Here is a 16,840-nt window from a genome sequence, read left to right on the forward strand (position 1 = left end):
GTTTTTTTGGAAAGTTTTATCATTGTTGCATTTTTATGGGTCCTTCACCAGGACGTCTGTAATCTTATTTAGTACCAATTCGGCTAGGGGTTCAAAAGTTAGAAGTAGGGGGATTTTTGACAGGGGATAGACGATATATCATTTCCTGTAAAGCCTCGATGACCAGAACATTGTATCATTTAATTAAACCCTGACATGACGTGCTCGGAGGCAGGTAGTGAAAACAAAGAATTGGCTTGAAGGAGGACCATTACGCAGGTTGTCGTGACATCATTGAGGGCTGGCTATAAAGAGCCGAGGACTGATGCGCAGAATTAGAACAGCAGTTCAGAAGCGTTGGGGTAAAGGACGCGTTCAATCCTGTTAGTGGCTGACTGACTGAACCGACCGTCCATCTTTCTAAAGAAGAAGAAGAAGAGGAGAGGAGTCCCTGTAAGACTTGACAAAATGAACTTGTCCTACCTGGTTGCTTGTGGACTTTTGGTCAGCCTGCTTTCAGAAAAGATGGGAGCAAAACCTTTAACTCAAGCGCAACAGAAGGTAAGCCGGTTGTATCTCAAATGACGCTTGGTGTTGCGTTTATGCATGAATAGTTGCTTTTTGATATAAGTCCTCCCAAAAAATAAATAATAATAAAAAAAGAACACGTCAGATATTATTTTAGCTCACGTTTGCCATTCTGGAAAAGCATTGTCTTCTCTTTGTTAATAAGTTAAAACTTGCCCAAGCTTTTCGCGTTTTTTTTGTTTTGTTTTACTAAAATAACATTTTATTCTGTAACATAATTTGTCACCATTCTATTTATAAGATAGCAATTTAAAGAGGTGTTAAACTGTATTCCACAATTTAGTCATCAGCAGGTACCGATGGCACTTATTCCCGACTTGAAAATGTATCTGTTGGAATCTGTTGTGTGCGTAAAATCAAATTATAATCGTAGCAAAGGACTACCCTAACTATTTAAAATAAGTTATGCAGTCATATATGCGTTATTAACAAATAAATAAATAACCAGGGTGAAGTGGATACCAAAGTCCAGACTAAATACTGTTCATATGCACCTGTTTCCCAGTCTGGTAGTTTTATTAGAACGCAGTGTCACTTAATAAAAATTAAAGTAGCACTTATATATGCGACAGGGGAGATTTATAGACTAGCAGTGATTTCAATTAACCTCTAATCTAATAACTGGAACATTCTCTTTTGAGGTGGAATTTGAAGTTGTTACCCCCGAAGGGTATAAAATGTTGAAATATCCTCTCTAATGCTCGCCGTTTATTTGAATATACTGTGTTGAGGCTTACCTCAAATGGTGTAAAAATATGTAACCTCTGCCCGAACAAGCAGTATATATTCTTGTTTGAGTTATCAGAGGTTTGAAAAAAAAAAGCAAAAAAAAAAAAAAAAACATTTACCGGAGGGATGCACTGCTCATCTATTTTGTTCATCTCACAGTCCCTCCGAAGTTTGCTGGGTGAGGAACTAGCGGAGATCCTGGAGTCAAATGAGAGGGAGCGAAGGATAGATGTAGTGCGCTCCCGGATGAGGTTACTGCGAGATTTACGCATGGACACCCGGGCCAGAGGGATGTGGGCACGTCTCCTCAACGACCAGCCCGCAGCGAGGAGGCACAAGTCGGGAAACAAGAAGGCGGGCTCCACGTCACGGAGTGGCTGTTTCGGACACAAGATGGACAGGATAGGGACCATCAGCGGGATGGGCTGCTAGGGCTCGGAGCTGCGAAGAGGCGGTGAGTTCATGGGGCATCCCTGCTTTTTACACTTAGATGGAACCACAGTAACGTCCCAGATGGAAACAATGAGTAAAATCTGTGCTGGTTTAAAAAAAGTGATATAAATAAAAGGAAAAGTTTTGAGTAAATGTGCAAACAGACGACAAAAAGACAAGAAAACGACTACATGTTTACTGTTGGGTTAGTGTTTTAGGACTCTTCCATCACCTTAGAAAGCACACTGAAGAAATACATAAGAAACTATCAGAGGTGTTCATATCTGGGAGAAAAAGTAAATGTGGTCCACAGGATGAGACAAAAGGACGTATAGCTATCTAATGTCAGGATGGTTCATAAGGCAGTATGTCCTGTTCTTATGCAATTATACAATTACAGAGTCAACAAGTAGACACGATGATACTTGCATTTTGCAATGAATTCCAGTATAATTCAGAAATTAGTTGCATGTCAGGAGTCACTCTCAAGTATGTTATTGTGTCATAACTGTGTGAATAAATCCTTGTTATTAAACCACCTGGAACATTTTAAGCCCCAAAGGATCCAAAAAAAGATAATGTATCAAATTAATACAATAATAAATTTTCTGTGATACTTTCTTCAAGGATGCAAACTGTTTGCTGAAAAGCTCACTTAAATTAGAGTGACATAGGGTGCAATCCTGTGGGTGTTTAGGAAGTCCACTCATAATCGTGAACAATCCCATTTGTTTCATTTGGAAAAACAGCGGCATACATCATGTTTAGGAAGTGGAGACGACAAGGAGGGATGGAGGAAGGAAGTGGCGAGGTGGACGAGCGCATACACATCCACGCACTGTCTTGAAAACGAAGCACTCTGCAGTGGTCAGAATCTTTCTGGGAAAGCCATTTTCTCCAAACCCAAGTGTTTTAACCAAAAGCAGGGAAGGGGCTGTGTTTGTGAATGAAGTAATGTGGAAGCTAAGGTGACACACAATTAGTCCTGAAGGCTGGGGCCTTTTTGTGGTTGTGGTGAAACAGTGAGATCCAGTGTGGGGACTTAAGAGTTTATGACTAACATGGAAGTGTTGGTCACTGGTTCACACCCAGAAATGTGAAAGTTTGTAATGGATTCCCAGTTCAAGAGACCAGAGTAAGATTTTTTATGGAGATTAAAACCAACAAGCATTCTTGGAAATCCCCAGGATGATGAGCAGCTGATGAATAGGCTCTTAAAATTATAGGATAAATGATCAAGTGTTTACAAACCTGTCTCTGACCGTGCTTTTAAGATTTTCTCTCCTGTTTCTCTTTTTTTTCTAGGTCTTTGGACGATGGGTTTGGACAACATAGGCTGAGTGTGTTGCCACCTGAGCGAAAAATGACCAACTGATAAGATTTTCGGTACGAACGAGCCCGCAGTCATCGTTGGGCAAAGACTGAGAAGACAATGCTGCAGAAGCCTCATCACTTTATATAAATAAATATGAATATATATACATAGTAAATATGCAGGTATATATTCATCAATGTATGCCATACAAATGGTCTACAAATACAGAGATGCATACTATGACGTTGTGGACAATGGTGTAAAAACTAAAAACCGCAAGAGCTGTACATTGTTGCTGCTGCTGCTGCTGTACATTCAAGTACTTCATTCACTCCTGCGTTAATGTATTTATGTTTAAAATATTTATATGTTTATAAAAGAGATATTTATAAATCCGAGTGTTATTTATGTAACATTTTTGAAAATGGATGCAAACTGCAGGTCAATTCTGTTGTTTCCTTTTACTTTTGTCTTATATAGTTGTGAATGTTTTAAGAAAAAATATGATAAAAATGAACTTCCATGTGCACATGCCATCCTTTCTGGGCGTCTTGTGTCTCACTAATGTTGTGAAAGAACAATTAGACATTTAGTAAAGAACATCAATATCCTGAACAAGTAGGAAACATTTGACTATTTTTATTTATTTTATTTCTTTTTGTTATCAGTGTTTAACTAAGTATTAGATAAGTCAATCCTAACGTTTGTTTCTGATTCGGTATTTAAGGTCTATTTTGCTCCTTTTTTGGTGCCTATTTTAATTCACCTTTTATAATAATTAGAGAAGTTATTTTTTCATCCATCCACCCATGCATTTTCTATGCTTGCGAAAATCTTTCAGCGTTGAGAGGCTGTTGGTGCCTTTCTCCAGCCATTAGTGAACAAAAGGCAAGTGTACTATCGACAAAAGTATGTTAGCTAAATAGATGTTCAATTTTGCCCATCACAAATACCTCAGAGAAAAAAAATATATTCATGCTGACTGTTATAACTAGAAGATTACAACCTCAGAAAAAAACATTAGCAACATCATGTAGGAGCATGAATAAAAAGCCAACTAGTGTGATCCCAAATCTTTATTCTTACTAAAGAATACTCCACCCTGCCTCTTAACTCAGCTTATCATTAACTTTTAGGGATATTTAGAGGAATATATTTGGCTTTGGTAGATTTATTGGGTAGAAAAGATGAAGCGCTATGTTTCTAGGTTTTTTATTGCTGCAATGTTTGGAACTTGGATCCAAACCAAATCTTTATTGCTGCAACGCCAAGTTATATATTGGTGGTAATAATAATTAATGTCTTTATTTTTGTGGCAGTTGTCCCAAACCAAAATTTTCCAAGGTAGAGGTGGGAAGAAGGAGGGGAGGAGGGAGCAAAAAACATTTCCATGAGGTATTCAAAACTTGCCAAATATGTGCAATGTTCAAAGAAGCAAATCATCAAAGAAATAAATGACATGGAAAGATATAAAATTAAGTCTATGAAAGTGTTTATGGGGAAAATGTGAAAATAAATGAACTGCAGTGTAAGTCTTTGAGAAGGGTAGTTTCAGTCTTGTGAGATGATCAGATTTAGATGTTACTGAAAGTCATTTTTGTAAAAGAAATTGAATAAATTATTTCCAAAAGGTTCTGACCTGAACATTATCATCGACCAATTTTAATTAACAAAATTATAACTTTGAAATCATGATTAAATGTTTCAGATTATATTATAAATGTATTTTGTATTGAACCTTTTTTTTCTTAAGAAAATGCTTTTCATTATACCACAAAAAAATTGCACTCACTAGTCACTTTAATAGGTATACATTTGCTAGTCAAGTCATAAAACAAATAAGACAATCATGTGGCACCAACTCAATGTCTTTAGGCAACTAGATATTATGAAAATTATTATTGAAGAACAGAGTAAGCATCATGAAACGCACCATGTCACAAAGCTCAAATAACATAAACATGAGTTCACTGTATTCCAATGGCCTCCATTATCATCAGACCTTAATCTGACACCTTTGTGATGCGGTGGTACAGGAGATTCAGATATCACAGATGTTCGGCCAACAGGTCTGCTGCAACTGCGTCAATATAAACCAAAATCTTTGAGGAATTTCCCCTATACCTTGTTCAGTTTTTATTTCACAAAAGAATCAGCAGCTCTCAAGACAGAAGAGAGTCCTACTTTGCACGTGCAATGTGTACTTATAAAGAGACTATTTGGTCAATGTCTATGATGTTGTGTTCTGTCATGTCACCTCCACTGGAGGGAGCTGGAGAGTAGTGACGAACCAGAAAAAAAAAATTGAAACCCATCTTCAATATAAAAAACTACATGACTTTATCAGGAAGATTTAATTTCAAGAAAAATGTTATGCAGTTAAATCATGTCATATATTTTTATGCATATAACCTAGAAAAGGTAAATACCATTTAACAGAAAGTGTAAAAGTGTTTTTCTCATTCCTAAAATATTTTCAAATGAGAAACTTTGCAAGGAATGTGCAATTTCCATATAGTGTGAGAGCATTTTTTTTTTTCCACACAAGAGGCAAATGAATCAATTCTAGACTCCACAATAAACTCCAGTATAGAATTTATCACTTTTGGGTACAACTCTTCTCTTTTTGTCGTCACAATTAATTTTCTTTGTCGTCTTGATTGAATGGATGACTTTCTGAATGAATATCTGCAGCAAATTTGATGCTGTTGCAAGAATGTGATTCAGGCAAGAATCTTAGAATTTAGCTCCATTAGCGAAGGTACTGTCAATGGAAAAAGTCATTGACATATAGAGGAACAGTAACATGATTTTCCAAGCTTAAATCTCCCTATGAGTAATTTGGGTGGCTGCCCAGAAATAATGCTTCTGTCTGCGATAAAGAAGGGAGACGCATAGAACCCTTTGGGGTGCATCTATTTTTCTCACTAATGCCTTCATTTGTTGGGTTCACTTGATTTAATCCACCAGAGCAACACAAGTGTAGGGGGAAGTGCTTTGAAAAGAGGGAGTAGTCTTGTATGCCCTCTATATTTATCTTAGGAGCTCTAGTGAGGTTTGGTTCTCTCTGATGTCAGAAAACTTGCATATGGTTTACTGGCACAGAAAGCAGCAAAGATAATTAAAAAAAACCCAAATGAGTTTGGATCAGCGTTTTTACAATAGTCAGTATATTTGTAAAATTAGAGAATGAAAACTTTATATATATATATATATATATATATATAAAGATATATAAAGTTACAAAAGAAAAAAAAAGCACATCCTTAGCTATGACTCTCAGAGATTTCTCTGAGATTTCTCTTAGAGTGAAAGATGTAAAATGCAATGCTGCCTCTGTGTGGTGTTCAGTGTTAATTACTCAGATGTGCTGTAAACGTCTCCTGATTCAACAAAATAAAAATTACTTGGTATCAGACGGATTGCTTCCACCACCAACAGCACTAAATACAACGAGCTAATTTAGGTAATGACGACATTGTAAGTACTCTGGAGGGCTACAGACTTTTTGGAGCCATTGAAAACAAGCACAGCCTTTTGAAACAGGATTAGCTTTATAATTAAAAATCTTTCTGAATACTCTTTGAAATTCCAGGAATAAAGTTGCACCTATACCTACCAAAAGGTAACATTGAGTCATTTTACATATAGCAAACCTGAATGTGTTTTATTTTATACAAACTAACAGACAGAGTAAAACATCTTAACCAACAAATATCTAGACAAAAAGGATGTGGTGTACAGTTAGCTTATGCTGTAGATTTGCACTTTTAGAGACTACTCAGTAAATTTGGATGGGGTACACCCTGGACAGGTCGCCAATCTGTCGCAGGGCAACACAGAAACAGACAGGACAAACAACCATGCACACACACACACTCACACCTAGGGAGAATTTAGAGACCAATTAACCTAACTGTCATGTTTTAGGACTGTGGGAGGAAGCCGTAGTACCTGGAGAGAACTCACGCATGCACAGAGAGAACATGCAAACTCCATGCAGAAATTGAACCCAGGACCTTCTTGCTGCAAGGCAACAGTTCTACCAACTGCGCCACTGTGGAGCCCCCTTCTTAAATACTTTGGTCTCAATGACTTATGTCATTGTTATCATCACACATGGTTATTTTGACTCAGCAGTTAAAATTGACATTGTATCCTTCAAATTTAAATGTTTATACCTATGCTGTTCAATCCAGTTGTGAATTATACACTATACTGCAAAAAATATTTGCTTGTGTACTGGCACATATGGACTTAACTGACTTTCCTCATTCATTAGATTTAATACAATTTCATCATTTTAAAAAAAAAACTTTGGTCATGGAAGTGATTGAAACACCTGAATAAAATAGTGGACTAGTTGAGCCAATACTTGTGTACACTGTTTTGTGTACCTGTCTAAGTGTACACAGCTAATATGTATCACATGAAGGTATTTTTAAATATTTCTGCAACAAAAATAGTATCAGCCATAAGGTATAGCAACCAAACTACTTAGTTTGTAAAGAACATTGCTAATTTGATTTCAGTAATAAGTTGTCTAATTCATATTAAGATGGAGGGAAATTCCAAATTCTGAAATAATGTTTGAAAATACCTCACAGGCAAATCATATTTTGATTAATCATAGTATTATTTTAATATTTCTGACAAATGTAAAGGCACTGTATAGTGACTTAAATGAGTGTCCTTACATTCACATTTTTGGCCAGTTTAAATAAACACAGATTTCGAAGTATTAATACATTTCCATCAGTTTTTTATACCTGTTTTAAAGTATTTGTATTAGCATAAAATAAAAGTAACAGACATTTTTTTTAAATGTAGACATTTGAGTCATGGCCGCTGGCGATACTAGTTAGGCAGACACTTGTTTACCTTTGATGCTGTTCTTGAACTTTTTAATATGTTTTTTCCCTTAACAACGCTCACATTTTTTAACAGAATGAAAGACAAAATAAACGTTTCAATAAACGAAAAACAACTTGAAGAATGAGTTCAGTGTTTTCTCCACAGTAGGCGTACACCACATGTGACGACGGTCCATAGCAGATGGTTAAATCCACGTGGTTAAAACTACATAGGTTTAAACGACGTTTTGTGTAGCTTAGCAAACTGGACTTTAAAACTTTAGTACTGTTACACCATCAGTACAGCTCTGCTAACATTTGAAAGTATTTATTTTGGACTGAATCACAACGCAACGCGATAATTTTGATGTTACACAAAGAAAAACTTAGGATCGTGCAAAGGATTTCGCTTCTCTCTGCGTTTGAGTAAATTGTACGTCATACGCAAGGCCCACGCACGATGCGAACACTACAGCTTGGGATTGGCTGATGCAGGTATGTGGGCGGGTCGGCGTCACAGCTTAGAGCAGGAGAGAAGCCGCGGCTGCGACATATCTGTCTTTTTCCAGTCCAATGTTCCATCGAGCAGACACAACCACGTGCATGTACTAGCAGTTTAGTTACCCGTCTTTACACATCGAGATTCCAGTGTTTCATTGAAACACGCAACAGCAGTAATCATGGTGAAGTTAGCAAAGGTAAGATAAAGTGTTGTGTTTTTTTTTTAAATTCTTTTTGCGATTACGTTGTATGAGCGCGCGCTTGTGGTAGATTAAGCTGTATTTACGCACGAGGCCCTTACGCTAAAGTTGCGTTTTTAAGAAAATTACACATTAATTCACAATAGAAACATGGGCTTATGTGCTGAAGCGAATTAATGGGTTATGAAGAAGTTTTTGCAAGTCGCCTAACTGCTAGTGTTTGGTTTATTTTTTTCGTAAATAACGTTGATCCTCGGTCGAAATAGCCGTGGATGTGGCCTAGCTTGGCCTGCTAACCGTAGCCAGCTTTGCAACATGGCACTCACGCGTCTCTGTTTTGTGCAGCAGCTTTTAGCCTTCGATAAAGGTTAATTTCAACAGCTAAGCCGTAAATTGAGACTTATATTTAACTTTTTTTTTTTTTTTTTACCTGTATACTTGGAAGCATGCACTATGCTAGCTCAAGCTAGCTGTAGCTTTGATCGGGTTTTCAGCGGCATTTTTTCCCCCCACAGCTTTCAAATTAAATTAAATGTATCTTTGATTTTCTAGAAATTGTGTGTAGTAACTTTGTTTTTTGTGTAATTTATTACTCATAAAAATCTGTTAACCTAGCTGATTTAAGCTTAGCCCATATGTTAGCTGGCCTGCCTCATGAGTCCCACGTGGGTGGGTGTACGCTGAGTGACACACGAGGCGAGCAACCAAAACCGAGTGTGTACCACAGCGTTCCAACGCAGATAACATGACGCTTGGTTGTTGTATTTGATATAATTAACATTATAATGGTCTAAATAACATGATTTTTGGGCACCAGTTTATATTTTTATTTGATAATCTGAAATGTTGTACATACAGTTGAAGAACTGTTTTCCATTGTGAATAAGGTACTAATATTTGTACCTCAAGTTTATTTTTTACTAAGACAAATGTATTTCAGTACTTTAAGTAGTTTTCTTTAATTCATCAAAATGTGCTATTGTGTCATTTTCAGGCAGCAACTCAAGCTCAAAAGAAAAAGGCTCCCCCACCTAAACAGGTGGAGGAAGAAGAGGACTCTAGCGAGGAGGACAGCAGTGAAGAGGAAGCGGTACTTTCACTATGATTTCAGTTTTCTTTTTTTCTTTAACATTTTTAATTTATTGCAGTGAAATAATTTTGGCATGTTTCTATTTTGCCATTAGGCTCCTCCAGCGAAGGTTGCAAAGAAAGCAACTCCAGCAAAAGCTGTCAAGAATGGTGTGACTGCTAAGAAGGCTGAAAGTGATGAGGACGACAATTCAGGTATTGCTTTGAACATCTCAATATTTTTTTTCACTCATTAGGTAGTCGTAACACTACAACTACCTATTGAGTAGTCGTACTCAATAGTCATACTCTCAACCCTAAAAGTGGCATTAATTTTGTGTCTGTTACTTATCAGCTAAAGCACTATTTTGCCTCCAGTTTTAGTGTTCACATATTTAAAATACACAATCTCAGTTATTGAAGTTGAGGCTAAGAATCGTTTTGCTACACTTTCACAATACTATGAAATTTTCTTGGAAAAAATGTCAAAATTTTAGCATCGTCTTAATCACCCCTACTGTTTTAAAATCATTTGATGGAATCTACAGAAGAGTCATCTGAGGAAGAGGCGCCACCACCTAAAAAGACGCCTGCAAAAACTACACCCGCAAAGGCAAAAACACCAGCTAAGGCAGCCAAAGCCAAGGAGTCAGATGATGATGAAGATGACGACGGTATGTGGTAGTGGAGTTCAAGCAGATGCAACTTTGTGGTCCACATATATGTAGGACTTGGAAATTTTGTCAAAATTGTCCCGACACCCTCCATTTCTTGGCATGCATGGGTTTGTTCAGTACTCATGTGTGTTATGTACGGAGGAAAAGCAAAGGCAGCGCTATGTCTTCGGTGCCGGTGCGTATTTAACTGTCTGCCGGTTCTATCCTCAATCGCTGTGACACAGTTTACATTTGCATCTTAGAATCTTTATCTTGCACGGCTACGATTAACATTAACTTCTGAACAGATGAGTCTGAAGAAGAGGCACCACCTCCCAAGAAAGCAGCCAAGGCAGCTGCAAAGCCTGCCAAGGGTCCTGCCAAGCCCGTAGTGAAGACCCAATCTGCAAAGGAGTCTTCTGATGAAGAGGATTCTGAGGAGGAGGCTCCACCCCCTAAGAAGGCTACTCCTGCTAAGCCTGCAGCAAAGGCACCAACCAAGGCTGCTGCTGCTGAAGAGTCCTCTGATGATGAAGATGACGACTCAGAAGAAGAGGCCCCACCACCCAAGAAGACCCCAGCAGCCAAACAATCAGCAAAACCAGCAGCTAAAGCACAGCCTGCTGAAGAGTCGTCTGAGGAAGATGATGACGAAGATGGTAAGACCAGGCCTGTTTGCTTTAATATAAAATTTATGCATTACTACACTTTTGTGATGATTCTAAGGGACTTAATACTGATCATGTATGATGTCACCTTTTTATATATCTGATGCAGGTTAATTACATTTGGTCATGTTTGTTTTTGGTTTTTTTCACAATGAAATGAGACTTAATAATGTTTACGTTCTGCAGACTCAGAGGAAGAGATGGATACCACTCCAGCTCCTGCAGCCACAAAGGCAAAGAAAGCCGGCATGGTCAAAGCAAAGGAGGAGTCAGAAGAGGAGGAGGATGATGATGAGGACGATGATGAGGACGACGAAGACGATGAGGAGGAAGAAGAGGGTGAGTTTAAAAAAAACATATTTTCCTCCCTGTTGATGAATAAAACCTGTATTTGGTTCTGCGGGCTCTAGATTTTCCTCCAGTTTTCTTTTATTATTATTATTTATTTTTTGTGACATCAAGTTTAAAATTCCTTCCTTCCTCTACAGAAGCCCCAGTAAAACCTGCAAAGAGAAAAGCAGAAGGCAAGAAGGAGACCCCACCTGCTAAGAAAGTAAAGTCAGATGGTGAAGGTAAGGCAGGATTTAATTGAAAACATGAACTAAATTTCTACATTGAATGCCGCTTCACATAAAACTTGTTAATTTTATTTAGGGCTCAGTTTATTTGTTGGAAATTTGAACTGCAACAAAGATTTTGAAGAGATCAAAGATGGGCTGAGAAAGTTCTTCTCAAAAAACGACATCGAGGTCACTGACGTCCGGCTTGGAATGTCAAAGTAAGCAGCTATTTTGAGTCATTGTCTTCTGTGTACATTAAAAGATTTGTGATTTTTGTGGAACGGGCATTATATTGTGTCAGATTAAACCTTTCACATTTTAAACTTGGGCACATTGAAGATTTCAGTTCTGTGGCCTGAATGTTTTAGCAAAGACAACTGATTAAATGGAAGACATTCTCTTGTTTTGGACAGTGTTAAAAGTGATGTGTCTTTTACCTTGGTAGGAGATTTGGCTATGTAGACTTTGCAAATGAGGAAGATCTCAACAAAGCGCTGGAGCTCAACGGCAAGAAATTCATGGGTCAGGAGTTGAAGCTGGATAAAGCTCGCAGCAAAGAGAGTTCACAAGAGGGCAAGAAAGGTAATAATTGTACCTACTGATAACAAATCTGACCTTTATTATGTGGGTTTCGTAGCTATATTTCTTTTTTGGGCTGTTTTTTTTTTTCTTTTTCTTTCCCGTTTCTAATAATACATGTTTTTCAGAGAGAGATGCCCGGACACTGTTTGTTAAAAACCTTCCTTACTCTGCAACAATCGATGACCTGAAAGAGCAGTTTGAAAGTGCGGTTGACGTTCGATTACCACAAGGCCAAACTGGTTCAAACAGAGGGTAAGCCATCTTTTTTCATGATTATTTCAACTATAATAATGTTTTTTTCTTCTTTTTAAAAGAAAAAAAGAAAGTATCTTGAGTTCTAAAATGTGACTGGCTTAAAATCTTGGAAACAAAGCATTCGTCTACATTTGTAGACAATGTTCAACACATATGTTCTACACGCAGTGGCTTGTTGTATTTTACACATATAAGGTGTATATTGTGAAGCAATATTATCACTACATATTTGGTCTGCAAAGTATTTTTTTTCTTTTAACAGCATTGCCTACATTGAGTTCAAAACTGAGGCTGAAGCAGAGAAGATGCTGGAGGAAGCACAGGGAGCTGAGCTGCAGGGGAGATCCATCATTGTTGACTATGTTGGAGACAAGAGCCAAAAAGGAGCAAGGCCATCTGGTAAGCTTTAAAAAAATATCATGCCAGATTAAATGTGACCATTTTATTTATGGTGCAGCTTATTTGCAATATGCAAAATATTAATATTCAACAATGTAAAGGGAAATGTTCTTAACTGTATTCATCTGACCACTTTCCTCTTGTCATGCAGCAGGTGGCGCTACTAGCAAAACATTGGTGGTGAATAATCTCTCCTTCAGTGCCACAGAGGAAGTGCTGCAGTCCACTTTTGAGAAGGCCGTCTCTGTAAGGATTCCTCAAAGAGACGGTCGGCCTAAAGGGTAAGCACTTTACTGAACCTCCATGCTTAAAGAGCTTTTCTACAATAATAATTTGAGCAGACCTTCTCATGAGCTCCTGTTAATCTGATCTATGATTATGCATGGATTCGCACGAGAAGCAGAGGCAATGCACAGTCAGAACTGGCCTTGCCCTATTTTTATATGGGTATTGACAAGGTCTACTGTGCTACAAGTCAATGCTTTTGTAATTTTCAACATGGATAGTTATTGTAGTTGTCAGTACTTTTTGTTTCTTTTCCTTTCACACTTGTGACAAATTTACCTTACCAAGGTTTGGTTTTTGTTTTTAGATTTGCTTTTGTAGAATTTGAAAACGCAGAGGATGCCAAGGAAGCTTTGGAAAACCTCAACCACACAGAAATAGAAGGTCGCTCAGTCCGACTGGAGTTCAGCCAGAACAGCGGTGGAAGAGATGGAGGTAGAGGAAACTCAGGTACATATCTACACTTCATTTTTATATTTGTCTTAACTTTTCTTTTTCCTCTCGCACAATTGGCGTGGCCAGATATGATGAAAACTTGATCTCCTGAAATTTCTTGAAGATTCTAAGATAGTCAAGTCCTGATCTGGTCTTATAGAGTGGGCTTAAGCTTCTTAGAACTGTTGTTTTTAAGGACAAAATGATTAACACTACTTTTTCTTTCTTTCTTCTCCAAGGTCCAACAAAAACTCTTTTTGTCAAGGGTCTTTCTGAAGACACAACAGATCAGACTCTTAAGGACTCCTTTGAGGGGTCTGTGGCAGCCAGAATAGTTACAGACAGAGACACCGGCGCATCAAAAGGGTACGTTTAATAGGAACAGACACTCTCCACTATTGGATGCTTCTCGTGAGCACCTATCTGTCTAATAGTGACAGTGTAAGGATTCGCATGAGAAGCAGAGTGAAGTCACAGTTAAACAGACAGCTTTCTAGGTGGAAGTTGTCCATGTCTGATGTGAGACAGTTCTATTTTCTCTGATTGAAATTTAAAATGAGTTCAAATGGTTTCTCACAGCTTTTAAAATGTAGCACAAGTTATTGAATTTGAATATTGGGTTTTCTCCTTGTTTATTAAAAACTGAACCCTAAAGTTGAGCAAGTTTCATAGTCTATGGTTTTGTGACGATTTTATCAGTAACCCAAGGACTCTCTCAACAGTTTTGGTTTCGTGGACTTTGATAATGAGAGTGATTGCAAGGCAGCAAAGGAGGCCATGGAGGATGGTGAAATAGATGGCAGCAAAGTGACTCTGGACTACGCCAAGCCAAAGGGTGAAGGCGGCTTCCGTGGAGGCAGAGGTGGCGGCGGCGGAGGAGGAGGACGAGGAGGTTTCCGTGGAGGCCGTGGTGGGGGATTCGGTGGGTTCGGTGGTCGCGGTGGCGGCAGAGGAGGAGGAAGGGGTGGACGCGGCGGACGTGGAGGTTTTGGAGGTAATCTTTAGGAATATTTACCAAGGAGAAATTGCAAGGTGGTCATGTTGACTTGGACCTTGAATTTATCTGCTTGATGAGGTTTCATTTTAATGATGCTTGCTCTCCTGAAATGTTAAAATGTTTGCTCTCTCCTCATTTTAGGTGGAAGAGGAGGCGGTGGATTTGGAGCAAAACCCCAGGGGAAGAAAATCAAGTTTGATGACTAAATCTTTGGTCTATTTTTTATGTTTTTCAATGGACTCTGGCTTCATCAGTTTTCAGAGCCTTTGGACATTCCAGAAAATGTCATAGTTATATTTAACTGTAAAGGGGCATTTTAAGCCCTTTCTAGACCTCCCTCACCTACTCTACCCTCCTGTGCCAGAATGGTACTTCAGACCTTTTCAGCTTATGTGCTATGTGTGAGAACTGAATGTCCCAAATGCAGACCTGCACCTCTTTTCCTCCTAAGGTTTTTCAGAAGGAGTAAAATGGAATATCTGAAAACCAAGTTTGTTTAACAAAAAGCTTGTTTTGTCAGATATATTGTGTAAATTTAAACAGTTTGTATGTTTTCATTTTACCTTTTTGTAAAAAAGAATTTACACTTGTATCCATTTTTATTTTGTCTTAGTTTTCATTAGTTAAGTTTTACTGTGAAATGATTTGTATTTTCATGGTTCGCCGAGTATCTGTCACGGTTCTATGATGGTGATAAGTAAGTCGCGGATCCAAGGGCACTGTGTAACAAAACGTGTATTGAGTAATTTTTTCTCCATCTCAAAACTTGATGAAATAAAACCTCATAGGGCAGACTTTTTAATGTCGTCAAAATTAAATCTGTAGTCTGAAATTTAATCGTACAACTGGGCAGTCATAAAATACCTTTACAGTTGGTTACAAAAGTTTTGATTCAGATGCCTCTTCAAATACTAATCAACAAATTTAGGGGGAGGATCCTCTAAGAAAAAAAAAAACATGTCTGTTCATAAAATCTTAAATATCAAAGGTTTATGTAGATGGGTTTCTTCAGAGTCTGATGTATGGAAGTTAATTAAATTTACAGGGTTGAACAAGTATCAAAGAAAACTACATTCTGTTTTCCATCATCTAAGTTGGTGTTTCCAAGTTCTTCTTTGCAGGAGCCAAAAATGTGTAGATAAAAGTAAAGATCGGTCACAATTTTGTTTTAAAAATACATCCTTTTTTTATGTACCTTATATGCTAAACATGCGAGGTTATAATAAAACTAATAATTGTAGTAAAGGAATTTGTAAATTTTTTTGAAATTGTTTCATGTCACGTGACTTTAAGATGGGCATATACTTTCAATATATTTTGGACTAAAATGGAAAAGTAAGTTTATGATTTCATGGGTCAGTGCTTTTCCATTTTTGGCTTAAATTCACAACTGTTCGATTTAAATAATTTAGAAAAATTTGTCGTTTCTAGCTTGCTATCCTTAAGACTAGAATAGCTTGAGTTAGTCCACTTTGACGTATACCTATTTCGGCTTCGATAGTCCAACTGGCCTGAAGGATTTTATCTAGCAGGTGCTTTTGTTCAGTAAATAGGGCCATTACCTTATCAGTACCCTGGTAATGGCCTCAACGCATCTCACAGTTGCACAATAGACTTAGACTTCGACTTAGACTGACTTTGTTGTCATTTTCAATGCACAGGGTGTATAAAGAACGGAATTTCGTTGCATACGGCTCAGGACAATGTTTGAGGTTCCAATGTATTAGCTGTTTTCAACAGGCGCTTTTGTTCCGTAAATAAAGCCATTACTGGCGCACCAAAGCACAATGAAATCATTATAACCTCCTGAGACCCAGATCTCTTTTGCTTACACTTTTTTCATGTTTTTTTGAGGTGGATCAACACAATTAATTTGGTTAGTTTATTTCTAAACTGTCATTTTATACCCTCTTAGCTTTATTTCAAAGAGAAACATTACTAATTTCTTTTAGAAAAACCTTTGCACATTTCTTGAAACATTGTATGTTTTGCAAACTCTATGTACATTTGGCAAAATGACCTGGATAATGCAGCACAACATCATGGATCAGCTGCAAAAGGTCACATCTCTCCAAAAACACTTCATGTATGCTTCAAAACTAAACTGAAGAGCACTACCTACAGGAGAGTCTACTGTAGAGCTGCCTCCATCATAGATTGCACCCACCCCCAACATGGACTATTCACATTCCTACCTTCTGGCCTGACGGTCAACGACCACATTTACAATTGAAGAAGGGATGCTAATTTGAGCCATCAGAGTCGTCAGGGTGGACTCCGGCCTTTTGGCCCTGGTGAGCCGATATGGGAAGGACTCGAAAACTGAGCTATCCTAGTG

General features: G+C 37.9%; 2 protein-coding genes and 3 non-coding genes across 5 annotated transcripts; all 5 read left to right on the forward strand.

Annotated features, from left to right (window-relative positions):
• The first annotated feature begins 331 nt into the window (after positions 1–331).
• Positions 332–4,675, forward strand: nppc (natriuretic peptide C). Its single transcript, XM_032571175.1, has 3 exons — positions 332–540; positions 1,456–1,750; positions 3,034–4,675. Exons 1-2 carry the CDS (start codon positions 448–450, stop codon positions 1,726–1,728), a joined length of 366 nt encoding a protein of 121 aa, XP_032427066.1. The 5' UTR covers positions 332–447; the 3' UTR covers positions 1,729–1,750; positions 3,034–4,675.
• Positions 4,676–8,409: 3,734 nt separating this feature from the next.
• Positions 8,410–15,742, forward strand: ncl (nucleolin). Its single transcript, XM_032571657.1, has 16 exons — positions 8,410–8,594; positions 9,592–9,687; positions 9,782–9,881; positions 10,214–10,339; positions 10,630–10,980; positions 11,176–11,328; positions 11,478–11,561; positions 11,644–11,767; positions 11,995–12,131; positions 12,257–12,383; positions 12,649–12,785; positions 12,937–13,066; positions 13,378–13,520; positions 13,745–13,871; positions 14,228–14,499; positions 14,644–15,742. Exons 1-16 carry the CDS (start codon positions 8,577–8,579, stop codon positions 14,706–14,708), a joined length of 2,190 nt encoding a protein of 729 aa, XP_032427548.1. The 5' UTR covers positions 8,410–8,576; the 3' UTR covers positions 14,709–15,742.
• Positions 10,427–10,566, forward strand: LOC116726540 (small nucleolar RNA SNORA57). The gene has a single exon (XR_004340613.1). It is a non-coding gene; the product is annotated as a small nucleolar RNA SNORA57 (small nucleolar RNA).
• On the forward strand, positions 13,127–13,261 carry LOC116726549 (small nucleolar RNA SNORA75). The gene has a single exon (XR_004340621.1). It is a non-coding gene; the product is annotated as a small nucleolar RNA SNORA75 (small nucleolar RNA).
• On the forward strand, positions 13,909–14,035 carry LOC116726547 (small nucleolar RNA SNORA75). The gene has a single exon (XR_004340620.1). It is a non-coding gene; the product is annotated as a small nucleolar RNA SNORA75 (small nucleolar RNA).
• Positions 15,743–16,840: the final 1,098 nt, after the last annotated feature.

The sequence above is a fragment of the Xiphophorus hellerii genome, chromosome 9 (assembly GCF_003331165.1).
Source record: "Xiphophorus hellerii strain 12219 chromosome 9, Xiphophorus_hellerii-4.1, whole genome shotgun sequence".
Lineage (NCBI taxonomy): Eukaryota > Metazoa > Chordata > Actinopteri > Cyprinodontiformes > Poeciliidae > Xiphophorus > Xiphophorus hellerii.